General features: G+C 32.1%; 2 protein-coding genes across 2 annotated transcripts; one reads left to right on the top strand and one right to left on the bottom strand.

Annotated features, from left to right (window-relative positions):
* Positions 1-28: 28 nt before the first annotated feature.
* LOC120277356 lies at positions 29-2,798 on the top strand. The gene is made up of 4 exons (XM_039284166.1): positions 29-333; positions 428-586; positions 677-2,292; positions 2,385-2,798. Exon 3 carries the CDS (start codon positions 759-761, stop codon positions 1,338-1,340), a length of 582 nt encoding a protein of 193 aa, XP_039140100.1. The 5' UTR covers positions 29-333; positions 428-586; positions 677-758; the 3' UTR covers positions 1,341-2,292; positions 2,385-2,798.
* Positions 2,799-6,203: 3,405 nt separating this feature from the next.
* LOC120278028 lies at positions 6,204-6,793 on the bottom strand. Its single transcript, XM_039284917.1, has one exon. The coding sequence runs from the start codon at positions 6,644-6,646 to the stop codon at positions 6,236-6,238; it is 411 nt and encodes a 136-aa protein (XP_039140851.1). The 5' UTR covers positions 6,647-6,793; the 3' UTR covers positions 6,204-6,235.
* Between the last annotated feature and the right edge of the window lie 10,826 nt (positions 6,794-17,619).

Here is a 17,619-nt window from a genome sequence, read left to right as displayed (position 1 = left end):
GAACCAAAGATATTTATAAAATCCGACTGTGAGTGGGTTCAAGTCCGTGCCTCCTTCCCGTGCTCCAAAGCTCATATCTTTGTTCGTCTCTGGAGAAATTCCATCTCTTAGATCCCTAATTCGTAGAGAAATAGGCTGAGGGTGCTCTAGATCGTTTATAGTTTCGCTCTCGGATCGATTCCTCTTGTTTTCCCTTTCGATTTGGTGCTGTTTTGCAAGGATTTGGCCGCTGAAATGGGGATCTCGGCTGGGTTTCGATTTGAAGCGGTGGTCTCGTTGAATCGATCGATTTGGTTGTAGTTGCGAGCTGTTGTCTCTTCTTTCTTTGATTCGGTGAGTTTTTATTCTTATTTTCCTTGATTTCTAGCTTTTTTTGGGGTGATCTGATGGGGTTTTTTTGGATCTGTGGATTTTTTTGGTTTCGTAGACGTGGATCTGTTTGATTTGAGGAAGAAAGAGCCTGAATCATTTGGTATTGCTAGGAAAATCAAGGGTTTAACGCTGTTTTGAGATATTTTGGAAGTCGTTTTCGCTAACCTGGCATCAAAGGTCACGGATTTCACGAGCACCAAGATCGATTCTCAAGGTTTGTTGTTCATGGGACGCGATTTTTTCGGATTTGAGGCTTTTTGCATGACTACATCTGTTGATCCTTTTGCTTTATGTATTTTTCTAGGGTTTGTTCTAAGTTTCATGCAAAGGAGACCATTTAGATCAAGATTTCGTATTGATTGTTCTGAAAAGTTCTGGATTTGGAAATGGAGATGCTTGTGATTGCTGGGCAGCAGCATCGTAATCAGCACTATGGTAGAAACAACTCTAGGGTACCAAATGGGTTCCATTCCTCTCCACCGCGAAGCTTCAAAGGGATGAATTGCAGGAGCTTTGAGTCGAGTCCTGGGATTCTCCCACCCCCACCTGCCAAACTTCACTCCTATGGCAGCCTTCCAGATCCCAAATCCCCTTTCTCCTTTTCGGAACCCCCAAAACCTAGAAAAAGAAGTACCCCTATTGCCATAAAACGCAAGCAATCTCCTCCCAAAGTAAACCTCTTTGGTGATGGCTTCTCTAATTCAGAGCTCTGGGCAGGCCCTGCTTATACTAACTCACCACCTCCAAGCTCTTTGCCTATCCCGAAGTTCTCTCTGCGCCAGAAACGCAGCATTTCTCTTGAACTACCCAATCTTGATGCTGAAATAAAGCCTCACCCAGTTTCGAAGTCGGCCCCATCTTCACCTTCTGGGGCATCCCGCTCACATGCTTCTGGTTTTTTTCGTGACACTGCCTCTGCGACGGAGAATCTCCGTCGCATCCTCCACCTTGACATTAATGATGACTGAGTTTGCTCAGTGTCAGATATGTGTATATAGGTGTAGTTTTAGGACTTTGTGATGTTATAAGGTTGTATGTATGTTTCGTCTTAGAATTTAATTTAGGTACATCAATATGGTATGCAAAATAAAGACACGGATAGGTGTGGTTGTGGATGGCGACTTCTTAGGAGGAAAGAAATGTAGGATGAAGCGGTTGGCGGGATGAAGTGGGTAGTATGTCTCAGAAGTCTAGTGTCATTCGCAATGCACATAATCTGTGTCTGGTAACTAGGTAATCTATAGGTATGTCCTTTTAGATGGAGAATTTACACCATCTTTGGTCAGTAACAATCTCTTCTTTGCTATGTTCGGGTTAGAAACATATTTTTCCCTTGAATTTGGTATCTTCATAATGGTTAGATTAGTAGATCTGAATATGTTAACTACTTGTAGAAGTTTCGAGTCTTCTTTGCTTATGGTGGATCTTTAGATTTGTGAACTCAGTTATGAACTTCTTGTTTGTTTAGCTTTTCATATTTGTATTTTGTTGGTGTTAGCTTCTCTTCTTACATTGCCTGCTCTTTAGCTGTTATCTGACTCATCTATGGTGCCTTGTGAGGGCATCAAGTGTCCCTTCCCAATTTTTCTGGTTTTTTGAAGGAAAAAGTTGGGGGGACTTAAAGGATGAATTTCTCACTCTTTACGTTCACTTGTCCATCTTCCAGCATATAGTGTTTAGCTGTCATAGTCCTCATCAGTGTGTTCTTTTTCTTATTAGTGTGTTCTTTTTCTTATTGGTGTGTTCTTTTCTTTGTGGTGTCTCTCTAGCTTTAGTTGTGAAAAGTGCCTATGTTAGTATTTTAGCTCAAGAGTCTGTTTCCTTGGATATGTTCTGAGGGTTTGAGTCTATTTAGCCATGTCTACAGGTTTAGTGTTGTGAGGCTTACTCACTGGAAGTCTGCTGAATAAGTCCTTTAAGGTACACATTTCTTTCTATGTATTTTCTTTTGCCAACGTGATACATACCTGATTAGGTTTAAGCATCTTTAAAATGCTGCCTTTGTGATGCAGGGCATTGCTTTGCTGATACGGTGGTTGGATGAAAATCAAATTGTTCTGCCAGTATGTTTTCTTCGCCTTCGTGCAGCATCAAATATATCATCTATCGGTTATCTGCATCGGCAGGGTGTTATGAAAATTATGATTAGTCTGGTTTGTTGCTTTGTACAAGCGATGAAGTGTTATGGGAGTCTTATCTTGTTTGGTTTGGCTGAATATGTTATTTGGTTTGATATATGCAAGTGTCATGTGTGTGTGGAACGCATGAATGTGCTATGCATCTTATGTTCATGCTAGTTGCTATCATTGTTCAGTTTTATTCATCCTAATATCCAGAAACTTATTCCTGTGGAATTGCATCTTGGTCTTGCAAAATCTGAGATCCAATTGGGCGATGAAATTCTTACTTGAATTAAATTTGGAAAGTATATCTATATTGCTGATAGACTGCAAATTGAGTAAGTTGTGATGGTTGAACTTGCAGTGTATTTACAGAAGCTTGCTCTTGACCACTGTTGTGTAGGAGAATTCCAAATTCATTTCCGCTGCTGATAGACTGCAAATAGGTTAGTTGTGATGGTTGGTCCTGGTAATGTATTTCCTAAAGCCTGCCCAGGACCTCTGCTGTTTGTGAAAGTCTCCTAATTTCTTTGAATTTATAATATGTTCTCCATATCTGCATCTCAGGGTTGCATTCTTTTGAAATTATTGTATGTTTCATGCTTGGGAGGCATCTTCTGCCCATGCCTAATAGTTAAATTGTTGCTTGTGTGTGATCTTTTTTTTTTTTTTCATTTTCTTATAAGATCCTTATAAGTTTTATTAGTGGTTTGATGTTAGTAGTTTTGTTGAGTGTCCAATTACTGAACGTTTATCAAATTTCCCTTAAAGTTATGCTTAGTGGTAAGTTAATATTCTTTCAGGTTTTATCAGTACTTATAATCTGCTGTTATCCTATATTTCTTGCAAATGTTGATAGTCCCAGCGTACATCTTTTATGCTTTAACATCATTGAGAGAGAGATATGCTTTGAATTGGGTTTTTTTTCTGTTGGTTCATGCTGTAAATCTTCACTGCAGGTTCTTTCCTGTGGTGGTTTTATTTATGTATTTATTTATTTATTTATTTTATGTTGTGTGTTTTCCTTTTCTTATTTTTTATTTAAGAGGTTTACGTAAATTTCACATGAAAGTTAGTAGTTTTGAGTTTTTTAATCTAAAGCTTATTGCTTGATACTGCAACTCTGTACGTAACAATACATTTGCCTCAAATTTGATGAACTAATTATTGCTAAGTAAAAAAGGCATGGATCTGTTATTATTGTCTGTGGAGATAAATGGCAACAATACAGTTGTTTATGTTAAACTTTGGTTCTCTGTAGGTTAGTGGGTAAATTATTATACAGAGAATAACTTTATTATATCTTAATGCAAGCCTGGAGTATAAATTTCATACTTCAAATTTATCTATTTTTATTTTTATTTTATTCAAGTCTAGGTTTTCACATTTTCTTTTGCTTGATCAAACAAGCCTCTTAAGTTTTGGGAATAGATATAAAAATGGTGAAATCTGGGTATGCTATATGGGATCGATCATGTTAGAATTAGTGATACCAACTTATTTATCCATCTATAAGATTTTTTTTTTTGTTGGATAATGTGTATTTAGTCACTAATACTATACATCTTATTTAGATTTCAATCGGTGAGTTGAATTTTTAATCTCTACCCTGGAAATTAAATGTTTTAACCGTTGGTTATTAATATGGTGGCATCAGGAAGGATTGGTTCGTTTGTATTATTTTGCTAGTTTATAACCTTGTTGAGGGTTTGTTACTAGGAGGTCCAACTTTAACCACTTTGAATTTATTTATAAATAATGAAATGCTTTCATATGGTAATATGTTTTTATTTTTTATTTTATTTAAAGCTTGCATATAATATGTTTGCTTTTAATTTTGAAAATCATCCTTTATTGGATCAGAGAGTTCACTGTTCATAGACAAAAAAGAGGAAAAATGAAAGCGAAACTATTATATAACAAGAAAAGGTAAAGCAATTGCATATTAAAAGTGATTTATTTCCTATCAATACATTATTTTACTCATTTAAATTGAAAAATAAATTGCACTTTACTTGATTCATCTTCACAACCATCCATTCCCCTCATATTATACTAGGAATTAAATCATGCTGGGATCCTTTAATGATGAGAGATATATAAACCACTTAAGTAACATTTAAATTTTAAAAATGGTTTACTTTCAAATAGAATAATTATATAAAAAAAAAACTTGTAATACTTAAATGTTATTATTTTGTATATCTTATTATTTGCTGACTTTTATTAAAGGTGAAGGTTTTTGAAACATTGCTTACAAACTTAATGGTTATGCTCAATTTGTTTGGTCACTAACTTTAGTAGGTCTTTGACTAACTCCCCACCAAATGCATAGTTTTCATTAAGGATGATAAATTTATAATAATTAATTTATTTTTTATTGCACTCATCTTGAGAATATATTTTTTCAATTGTATATTTTAATTAAAAATGCACTCACTCACTTATGTGTATTCGGGTTTTTATTTGTTGGGTGGGCGCCATGATGAGTTTTATGTTAAACCACAAATAATTTGGTTTTATTTCTATAAAATTACCAAGAATTGTATTAAAGAAAATAAATAACATATTTTTATTTTTAATAAATATAAATATTTTTGTTAAGAGGCTAGTGAGTTGAGAGTTGAAAGTTTTTATTTTTATTTTTTTAAATATAAATAAACCACAAGCCTCAATCATTAGTGTGAAAAAGAATTGAAGTTTCAATCTGCTACTCTATCATAATGGTCGAGTAATTAAAGACATGATTTTTATGTAAAAAATAAAAAAAATTGATTCTTTCTTATACATGATAAGATTTAAATAAAATGCATGTATAAACTTGTCTACATTTTAAATAAAATTTAATCTCTTATTTTTTAAGAAAATAAAGTGCCATTTTTTTTTTGAAGAGCTAGTATAAGATTTAGTAAAATATTTGAGCCTTGTTTGAAGGTAAATAAAATTTATTTATTTTATAAAAAAAATACATCAGGCAACATTTTTACTGTGGAAGAAGTATTAAAACAACAATCAATGGTGTTGTATTAATCTTACGAGATAGAAAAAAAATAAATAATTTTTTTTATTAATTAATTTTTAATAAAAAAATTCTCAAAAGTTCCAATATGTTGATGCAAAATTGACTTGTGTAATTTTCGTTTCACATAATAGAAATATATAATGGAACTTTTGACCCACTAATTTTTTAGGACTCACCGCTTTGAACTTATTTAAGAATGCAATAAAAATCTTATAAAAGAAAAAAACCACCGTTAATATGTGGTTTTTTTATACATGAAAATTTGAATTCGAGATGTCAAAAGCGAATAAATCTCTTTCATTGAAATTTTCTTTTATGTACATTATAATAATTAAATTTGAAACTGTTTGGCAACCGAAACCTCTATAACTTGAACCAATTGATTATAAATATTTTTTTTCCTTCAAATTGCTAAAAAGAAAAAAAAAACATGAAAAACTTCTACCGTACGTCATTCATGCAATCTACCTCAGCTTCATGACTAAACACCTAATTAAACAAATAATCTCCCTAACTTCATCATCATCATCATCATCATCATTCCTCTAACTCATCAACAATCAAAATCATTCACTCCAAAACCCAAAAAACAAAAACAAAAAAGAAACAAAAACTAAAGCCTCTACCCAAAAAGAAAGAAAAAAAGAAAAAGAAAAGGTGGTACTGAAACAAAGTACACAGAAAACAAAGAAAGAAAAAGGCAACATTATTCCATGAATAATCAAAACAAAGAAACAGAAGACTCATCTCCTACTACATGTTGTCCTTGTTGTTGTTGTTGTTGTTTTTGTGTTTGTTGTTGTGAGCTTGCAGACCTTCCACCCTTGCCGGAAGAAACGGACAACTGATCACCGGACCTCCGCCGGAGCATCTGCCTCATTCCATCAGCCACCCTTACTGCTGGATTCCCTCTAAACTTGCCACAAAACATCATATGAGCTTTCACAGCTTCCTCAACTCCAAAACTCTCCTTCTTCTTCCTCCCTCTACCAACAACCTCATCTTGCACTGCCTCTGAACACAACCCACACAACCATTTCCCTTCAAAGTTTGCTTTCACTCCACTTATGTAATCTTGTGTGCAATCCTCTCTAAGTCCACAACAATCACACTTCACTGTTTCTATCTCCATTGCTAACCTCCAACCAACCTTCAAAGGTGGTGGTGGTGGTGTTGTATTTTTATATAAATAATATATGATGATGAGCTTTTGTTGATGATGATGATGAAACTAATAAAGATTTGTAGGGGGACAGTGTGGGGTTGAGATTTTAGACATTGTTGGTTGGGAGAGTCTATCATGCTTTACCTTTCTTTTTTTTTTTTTCATTTAAAACTATATATATATATATATATATTGTCCCTCTTTGATTAAGTAAATAAAACACACGTTAGCTTGAGTATAACATGTATGTGCATCTTGTTCTTGCTTTGTTTTATTGGTCATATGAAAATTTAGAGTTTTATTTCGGTTCATCTTTGTAAATGTTGGGTTTGACTATGTAATGTTCTACTCGATTTTGATGTATGTTTTGTTATTCTTTTTATAAAATATTTTAAAGTTATATTCTCACATTGGTTAATCAAATAAATGGTGGTTATAATATGTAATATATAAATACCATATAAGCTCCAATAATTTGAGTTTGATGCTTTGATACTAACCAACAAAAGTTGAGGAATTCCGGAAGGCATGATTGGAAAGTTGGGGATGCTTGGTTTGGCTTTAAGTATGCAAAGCCTTCAATTTGATAGTTTTCTATAGTGTCTAGTTTATGTAATTAAGACAAGCTAATGAAATTTTGGCCATTAATCATGCACTTAATCCAGTACTTCATTAATTCACATAATATTTGACTATTATTTTAAGTATAATAATGCGTTAGTCACTACTTGTTGGACCTAATAGTTTTTACATTAAAACTCTTATTTCAACTTAATAAAATTAACACAAATTTATCTCCTCTACTATTTGACATTTGGTTTTATATATATCGGAATAAATAATCGTCTCACATTGATTTTTATCAGTTTAAATTCTCAAAATGCATTGAATTCAATTAATAATATGGTTGAAGAAAGCCACTTATATGCACACAAGGACTCTATCTCATAATCGATGTGGGACTAAAGGAGTTCATTGCAATACCCCACCGATCAAGATTGACGCCCTCGTCAGTCCGGGTAATCTGTGCACCGGACTCTGGGGCCGGACTCTAGGACCCACCAGAGTTTTCACCCGCTCCGCGCTTAACCCACTCCGCGAACCAGCCAAAACATGACGTGGATCAGGCCCAACTGTGCCCCACACCAGCTCTCAACGAGAGCACCAATGTAATGCACACAAGTGGTGAGGAGAGCGTGTCACTAAAAGACCAGCCTAGTGGTAAAGGATGCCCACCACTTATATACACACAAGGACTCCATCTCATAACCGATGTGGGACTAAAGAAGTTCATTACACATATATAATTCACATTGATTGAGACTATATTACTCAAATTGTCATTATTTTTTATATAAATATTTTGCATGTGATTCCTAACCAACTATTATTTAAGAAACATGGTATTAGCTTAAACTTTTATGTTGAGTTATGTTTGAATAATGGGTTTGGTTTGAATTATTTAAATTATCAAAATCTCTAAAATACAAACAAAGAATACAAGTTTTTTTTTTAATTTTCTTTGTATGAATTGATTGTGATTCTAAAGGCTCAATGATTTGTCAAATGGGACAAGTGTTTTCTTTGTTTTGCTGCTCTATCAACAGATTTTAATGTTTGGCATTGATTTCTGAATGCCTCCCACATGCACCCTCACATGCTTTTGTTCTTTCAAGCAACCACTTCTTCTATCCTATTTCCTCCTTTCAATCATCCCCTCTCCTACACTACAGTATTAAATCCCTAACCCCATGTATGCATGCTTACTTACATTTAGGGTTCTCCAACGCCATGTAACAACTAAATTTAGAAGGTATTAAATCAAGTTTGATTTATGTTGAAGTAATTAGTAATAAAAAGGGGCAAAAACCTGCTTAATTTAAGTTTCTTAATTGTTTATCTTAAATCTTAATATATTTAGTGACATTTAGAAACTTTGGATTGAATATAAATGTAGGTTTATCTTAAACCTTATTTTTTTTTTTTCGAAAAAAAATAGATAAATCACCAAAATGTATTAAAACGAAGAGGTTATAGATATAATATAAATGGAAGACTTGATACAGTTTAAAAAGGTTGGGTGCAGATGGTATGAAAGAAAAAATAGATGGAAGTTGATATATTGTGTAAAAAAAAAGTTGGGTGTGGGCTGAACCACTAGCGATGACCTTACCAAAAATACAAGAAGGTGGAGTGTGAGACATGGCTTCTTAAGATGAGCCCCCAGGGGATTATTCATCCATGGCTATTCTACAACCTGGAATGTCTCAGATTACAGGTCTATTTCTCGTAAGGAAAGGTCTCCTTCAACATTAGTAGAAATGCTCAGAAAATTGAGGCATTATCATCGATTCCTCTGGCTTAAGCTTATTAATGTTCCGGACTATAGATAATTTAAAAAAAAAAAGTGTGGTTAATTTTTACAAGAAGGTTAAATACTCTTTAATCAAAGTATTTTAGCAAATGGCAAATTATAGTTGGTCACAACAAAATTAAAATTATCTTAATTTATATGTAGTTCCAATCCTTGAATTTATGCTAAGTAAGAAATAAACTAAAGCTATAATTAGAAAATTAAATCATGCCTATTTAATTTAAGATTCTTAAACATAACTCATAACTCAAATGCCATTACCCAATGAAAGGAACTAAGGAAGAAAGAATTAAATTCAATACAATTACGTCGAGGATATAAATAACAAAACAATTTAAGTAAAAGAAGAAGTCATCCAACAAAGATTAAGACTTTTTGAGTGCACACACATGTTGACTAGATTTGTGGCTTGAAACATGGAGAAATTTAAGTCTGAACATGGCAATGTTTCTGTTATTTATTGCTTACCAATATGAAGAAACAACAGATGCTTATCAATTTAATTATGTGTTCTATGAAGAGAATAATGAATGCTTCATTGTGTTTTTCATGCAACTTTATTTTGAATATATATGTTTTTTTTTAAAAAAAAATTATAAACTGAGATGATAGGTTTTAGCTATGTGGTTTTCAAAGAACCTAAACCAGGTGCATGAAAAAGAAATAAGGAGGTTTCTTTTGAGAGGGACATAGCACATTGTTTTAAGAGAAACAAAGCTGTTTCTTTGCAACATTGCATACAACATTCACTCTCACTTGTGACTAGCAACAGCTTTAATGGAATGCACATTGTGATTTATTTATTGCCTTAGAATTTCTTTGAAATGCCAGAGGGCCTTTAATCCAGTGGCACCGAACTCCATTACAAAATATTTGCTTTTGTGAGATGCACATTGTTTAACTTTGAAATAAGTTAGACGCAATAGTGCACAAGCCCAATCCCCATGTCTACAAGGTGAAGATACATGGGCGGGCCATCATTGCCTCCTGTGTGTACACGCTTCCAATTGTATATGAATTTGTCGAATTCGTAAAAGAAAAAATGTGTTAGAAATGAAACAAAATAAAATTCTTTGTTCTTACTAAGAATGAATATTTTCAAAAACAAAATGATAATAATAACAATAATAATAATGATGATAATGATTTTCTGTCTTTCAAACAGCCTTTCATGTTAGATGTATATATGAGGATGTTATCTTATGCAGGTGCATTATATTAGAACTGTCATATTAAGTCATTACTTTATTTAATTGCACTTAATAAATATATAGAGGACTTTTCTATTGTAGATTATTATTTTTTGTATTTAATATGTTTATGCTCTCGTTTAATCTCTATAGGTTCGGGTCTCGTATATACTTCTGTAATATTATCAAATTTTTTTTACTATTTTCTAATAATATAAATTTGTATGAAAATATTATTTTACCAAGAATTATAGTATAACTTCACATTTATTCAATTGTTCAAAATAAACCTTTTCCAAAGATATTAGGGTTTCATATTATAAATATGATTATTTTATAAAATGAATGTAGTAACCAAATACAAATTAATTTTAAAAGTATAATAAATAATAATCTAGTTTACTGCATTTTGAAGTTCTGCATGGATGGTAATATATTTGAAGATTTTAGATTATATAAATAGTATTATTCTTGTTAATAGAATATATTAAGCGTGATTGATCACTTATTTAATTATTTCAACTTTGATTATTTGATTTGAACATACGCATTGCATGATCAAGAAAGCAATCCAATCACACAATTGGGCAAGATGCATGTCATTCACATTCCTTGTTAGTGATGAATTATATGTTGCAAGTTGCAATGCCATTTATCACTTGTCTTTTCATTGATTTATTATTTTTATATCAATATGTGACACCTGCTCATTTAATCAACTGAGAAGGCCCTCGAGCCTTTTAAATAGTTATTTTGACTTTGACTTGCACACTAGCTCACGGGTGATCTAAAAAAAGAAAAATTAAAAAAAATACAACAAACCATTAATATTTTTTTAAATAAAAATTTAACTAGTCACTAAATTATCCGAATTCTTATTTGGCCACCGAATTATAAAAAATTTCAATTTGATCATGTGAATAATAATTATTATTATTTTGGTCACTCACCTATGCCATTAATAATGAGCTGATGTGTCAGTCTTTGTATGTCACCCATTTTTTGTTACGCTAATGATATATGGCACCCATTTCACACTAAACTGACATGATAATGTTAAGTAACATAGCATTCTACATGATATCATTAGCCACATAGAAGTGTTGGCAAAAAAAAATTATATTTTTAATAGTTGCATGACAGAAGAAAATAAATGATATGTACCGCCATATCAGCATATTGTTAATAGAGTGACCACCGATAACCCAATTAATTGTAATTCTAAAAATTAGGTGGTTCAATTAAAATTTTTTATAATTTAATATGACAAATAGAAATAAATAAATTGGGTGACCTAATAATTGCTGATTACCTACATATTTTACCCAAAAAAAACCAAGTTACTTATATTTTTATAATATATTCAACTCTTGGGGAAGATTTTTGAGAATAAATGAATTTTTTATTTTTAAAATGCATTTATTTCTTTGGTGTCTATATACCTTTTAAGGCAAGCAATAGTGCCTCATGATTAATAGCCACTTAGCATTTCCGTTAGAGCATTTATCATGTTACTATAAATGTGGGGATTCCAACAATAGGCAATTGTTTAAAACCCAAAATCTTAACCACCAAACTGTGATATAATTTTATTTAAATTAAATTTTTATATATTCAAATTTATATTTTGCAAATCCCATCTATTTAGTCAGTTATTAGTTTCGTTGGAATCAATGATGGTCACTTACTAGTTATGTTGAAGTACTTATTAAACCTGTAATTCTTTATGAGTTTGAGCATTTATTAGGTTCATGATCTTTTACAAATTCGAAAACCAAATGACTAATTTGGTAACTAGATAGTTACTTACAAGTTCGGTCAGAGGACCTATGATCAAGTTATCAATCTTTTATGAATTTAATGAGTAGATAGAATGTAGCCTTTTGAAAAATAAAAGCAAAAGATAATCAAACCCCTAAAAGAGGCAAAGAAAATACAACAGTCTTATATACCAATGAAGAATACACTCACTCTTTCAAAGGATATTGGTGATCAATGATCTTATTTTAAAAGCTTCACCTTTCACCTTAACCAACCTCATGTTGGCACGACACACCTTCCCTAAGATCTTACTATGATCACTTTGGGTAATAATCTCTCTCTCTCTCTTTCTCTCTCTCTCACACACACCCACACACAGTTAACCATTGCTCTTGCATTCTACCTCGGGGCTCTCTTGCCTTCTATCTCAGGCCTCTCTTTTTTTTGTATCTTAACTTCTTAAGACGAGACTTATATAGATGTTCACATGAATGTCTCTCAAACTTTCGTCTTCGATCTTGATTTTCCATTATTTTTGAATCTAGTGTCATAACTTTTGTTGTAAAATAGTTACGAAATGACCCGACATAATTGCTGAAAGTAGTTGATTCATAAATCCAATTTTTTTTGACAAGAGGAACAGACAGCCCGAAGGCCCTACTAAACTGTCAGGGGCGTGCAGTACAAGTCTCGGTGGAGCAAGTGGGGGCAGGGCCCGGGCACATTTGGGCCCTGGGACCACCCGCACACAACCACCGCTCACATCTCCTAGAAATGTGCCCTCAGCCGAGTATCGAACTCTCACCACTCGGTGAAGAGCTCTATCGGTGACCCGTATACCAATAGACCATTTAGTCGTTGGCATCATAAATCCAAGTTAAAATATGAACTTGAAACACCATCAACCCTTTAAATTGAGTCTAGTTCAAACATAGCTAAATCACCCACTAATTTCAGCTAAGCCGTTAACCAATTGTGCTCTTCACCCCACTCAATATGAACCCAAACTCGATCTTCAATCACACACTCAAATTGACATTATTCAATCATACCAAAATAAGATTCAATGAATCTTTAACCATGTATAAACATCAATCAACCCAAAATAATCTTCAATCAATCCAAAAATAGTCTTTAATTGATTGTAATCTTGGCACCCGCCTAATATAGCTCTAAATAAAGATAACCTTCAATTAACTTTCTACAACAATCTCCGTGTATAGCTTATAGCTAGATTTAGTTCACACTTAATCAACCAAAGGTAGATCTCATCCTTATTTAGCTATATGATCAAACAGCAGATTCATAAATATCTCCTGAGATGAAACAACTCTTCAATATATTACCCTTCCATAAATGGACCCAGCTAATTAAGTCTTCACAAATTAAGCCGGAAATCTCCCAAGTTGGCTTCATGGCTTGAGTTAACTCAAATAATGAAACTTTGTCACTCATCAACATTAAATCTTCTTGATTAATGACTTGATAAATATTGCCAACTCATAATAATACAATAAGAGGTGGTTTGATTCACGGAATCTTATATTACTGTTGGGAATAGGATTACTAAGAATATGATTTTCAAGTCATATTGACGGGAATATGGGCAATTTTTGTTTGATTGACAAGGAAGTAATGTGGCTAGAATGTGATATTGTCGTGTTTATTTAATTGAGAATCTTTCATTATAAATTATTTTTTTTACTAAAATACTCTATATAATAATTAAGTTTTAAATATATCAAAGTTCATTTTATTTTGAAGTAAATATCAAAATTATTTAAAAATAAATATTTTTTATTATTAAAAATAAAAATTTGATTTTAATATAGTTGATTTTTGTTGATGTTAATTAACTCAAACTTATTAATTTTAAATAAATATAAATTTCATCTAATTTTACATTTTAAAAAATTTAATCTCAAATGATTTTTTATGTTGATCCGAACATTTGGGTGAGTATATTTTCATATAAAAAATATGTCTAGTTTCAAAATAAGCTACTAAAGCATCATAGAAATAATTAAAGACATTCAATCACTACCTTTGAAAAATGCAATCAATTTTTTCGAAAGTTGATATTTTTAAGATTTTATTAAATTTGAATGATATAACTGGAAAAGATTTATATTCCGAGAGTGATGTGAGATTACCACCTATTGAGTAGGTAATAAAATTTCTGATAATATTGACCAAGTTATCATACTCTGCGAATAAGATATTCGCCCACTCTTAATAACCAAATGAGGTAATATAATATTACCTAGTCCACATTCCGGAAGTAATATAATATTATCCCCAGGTATTATTTTATTTTAACATTGATAAAGTTCTATAATAAATATTAGATAAAAAGAAAAAATAAAATAAAACGTATAAGTACAAGGAAGAAAAGTAAATACTTTTAAAAAAAAAAGCAGGAGAAGGGGAACAATTAAAAGAAAAACATGTCTAAGAAAAAGGATAAAAACCAATGATCAAGTGGTCTATTAGTATTCAGATCCCCCTTCGAACCATTCACAAGTAGTGAGAGTTCGAATCACGGGTGATGGACATATTTTTGAGAGTGTAAGTAGTGGTTATGTATGGGTGGTCTCAGCGGCGCCCACGTGTGTAAGTGTCATGTCCCCACTTGCTCCACCGAGGCTCATGTACACCCCTGTCTTTTTTAGTTGCCTAACAACTTATCTTTAAAAAAAAACACAAGAATGTGAACAATAAGAATAAGAGAAACATTTTAAAAAGAAAAGAAAAAAACAAAGAAGAAGGAGAAGAGTTAAGAATAGAATAGGAAATAAAGGTAATTTTAGTATTAGAAATTAAAAAGTTTGTTTAATATTAATTTGATATGTGTAAAGGGCAGCAAAAGAATTCTAGGTAAAAATAAGATTACATCAGTCATTATAAAAGTTATAAAGCTTTGTTTATTTACTATGAAAGATTACACAGAGGGACTTACGGGCTGTACGGGTTGTACTTATTCCTGTAAACCTCTTGCAGAGAACCTTGCGAGCATGCTTATACCAATAAGGAGGAGTATAAAGATTACACAGAGAGACTTACGGGCTGTACTTATTCCTGTAAGTGTGACCGTAAGGATCATCCATAGGAGTTTACGAGTATGACCTATGCTCGTAAGAGTGGTCGCAAGGGCTGCACAAAGAAATTTACAGTCCTGCATTTGCGGCTTTAAGTGATCCCGTAAGGTTAGGGACCGATCATCCCCAACTCCTTAGGCTATGTCCTTACGCCCGCAAGCAGCCCATAAGTGGCACAGTATAAATAGTTATGATGAGAATTTTTAGAGTATCTTTTGTTGTGTTTTGGAGGTGAGGCAAAGGGAAGAAGAAAGGCGAATCTCCAAGGCTTGAGGCAATTTGAGGAGATTCAACTTATCCATATTGGAGAAGGAGATCGTAGCCATCAAGACTAACTTGGCGGCATTCGCGGAAGGTTCTTGGGTGTTCTCTGGCGATCCACCTCCGGCATGATTGAGAAGGGGGTTTTCATGTTTCGTTTTACTTTCTTTGTGCCTTGTAATTTGAATGCTTGCTCTCCATTAATTGAGGGCTAATTTTGTAGATTCTTGAGTGTAGTTAAACTCTAGGGTCTTATCCTATTTGACATTGGTTGTGGATTTTGTTGAATTACTTGTTTCTTAATTGCAATCCACGTTATTTGAATCTAATTGCGTGTTTATATTGCTTGATTGCTATTGTGGCGAAATCCCTAGTTATCATATTTGATGTGCTTTGTGATAATTAGAAATACGCATGCACTTAGCATAGACATGCCGCTATTAGAAAGGATTGTGAATAAGCCTAGCAATAAAGTACTTTGAAGAATTCTTCTCTCCCTCAATCCTCCCGAATAGATTAACAAGTTGTTTCCACGCTCTTTGCAATCATATGGAATGGATTATAGGATAATCGCATTTTTATTCTATATGGGATTAGGAATAATCTCTTCGTAAGAGGGATTATCTTTTTCATAAATTCTTGTTAATTCATATTAAGATTTTATAGAGTGTAAAGAGGTTGTGTGGTGACTGTATCAGCACTATACTAAATTAGTTACTATTCACCATAGCAAGAAGGGCTTAATATACTTTAGGAAATTTTTCGATTCAAATAGGATTGTATAATTAGACAATCTTTGTCTTGAACTTAACAAAATCCTAAAGGATACTATGCTTGGACATCACTTCTCTTGATTTCTCTACTCCTTTTATTTCGTATTTCTTACTTTAGCTTTCTAGTTCTTTTGCACAACATCGCTATTTTGATTAGGCTAATTTTCAGGATAGGAATTAGTACTAGTAGTTTCAATCTTTCCTGTGCACTGATACCCCATTTTTGAGTACTTTATTTCACGATCAGCACGTACACTTACGTCCCTATCACCTTTAATCAAACTCAACTATCACAAGCTATTTTAATTGCATAGTACATCATTTACAAATCAATCCACAAATAAATACAAGGGTATTAAGAAGCACATAAATTAAATAGATTTTCTTAAAATATAATCTATTTATCGATACATATTTCATAAGAAATATTAAATAAGATGTAATAAATTGTTTAATGCTATAAGAAAAGAAAGCACAAATTGTAATTCTTTAATCTCATTCTCATTTGAATACATTTTAACTTTTTTAAAAAAAATTATACATTGCTTTCATTTAAGGGCCCATATGGTATGATGTAAAGTTGTTACTTGCCCTGCAAAGTAAGAGGGATGAATCTTTTTAAACCATTTGGTTCTTAAAAAAAAATATGGCCTCCTTGTAATCACTTTCAATTTGACCAAAGAAAGTGATTAATTTACAAGGGGGATGAAAGTGATTACACTCTTAGATGAGAAAGTTTGGTAATTGCCAAATTACCAAAATACCCTTTATGACATAAAACTCTTCCGCGTTTCTTTTGTCTTTGGAAAAACCCTAACGTGATCGTATTCCCCAATTCGGCAGAAAGTTGTCACTTCTTCTGAATCAGAACAATTCTGGTAATTTTTTTTCTCAAGTTTGTTACATTATTTAAATTTTGGTTATGGATTTTTTGGTGTAAAATTCATGTTTAATTGGATCAAAGACGAATAAATTTCATATTTGTTTGAATAATATTTTTATGGGAGAATCTCTGTTTTGATTAAATTAAATCTATGTTGGTATAATAATCCAACATGATAAGATGAGAACTTGAGACACACATATATATATATATATATATATATATATATATATATATATATATATATATATATATATATATATATATATTATTTGCGATTGTTTTTTATTAATTCCGACAAAAAATTGTTCTGTATTTGTAGTGAATCAAAGGTTTTAAAATCTATGAGGCATATAAATAAATATTAAGTAGCAACATTCAAATCAAAATATCAATTTCTTAGTTTAACAATATTATTTCTTGTCTCTTTTATCATGTCTTGCATAATATATATTTTTATTTTTATGGCATTTTATTGCAGATATATTAATAGCGCAAACCTTTTTCTTATATTCATAAATTCCTTGTTTTGCTAATTATTGTTAACTTGGTAAAATTTATGTAAATAAAAAAAGATGCCTTATGATATTTAAAAAGTTA

Source organism: Dioscorea cayenensis, chromosome 15 (assembly GCF_009730915.1).
Source record: "Dioscorea cayenensis subsp. rotundata cultivar TDr96_F1 chromosome 15, TDr96_F1_v2_PseudoChromosome.rev07_lg8_w22 25.fasta, whole genome shotgun sequence".
NCBI classification, from domain to species: domain Eukaryota; kingdom Viridiplantae; phylum Streptophyta; class Magnoliopsida; order Dioscoreales; family Dioscoreaceae; genus Dioscorea; species Dioscorea cayenensis.
This window is presented reverse-complemented; position numbering and strand designations above follow the sequence as displayed.

Excerpts from the sequence above, each read along its gene's own strand:
- LOC120277356 (XM_039284166.1), top strand. The coding sequence starts at position 759 with ATGGAGATGCTTGTGATTGCTGGGCAGCAGCATCGTAATCAGCACTAT.
- LOC120278028 (XM_039284917.1), bottom strand. The coding sequence starts at position 6,646 with ATGGAGATAGAAACAGTGAAGTGTGATTGTTGTGGACTTAGAGAGGAT.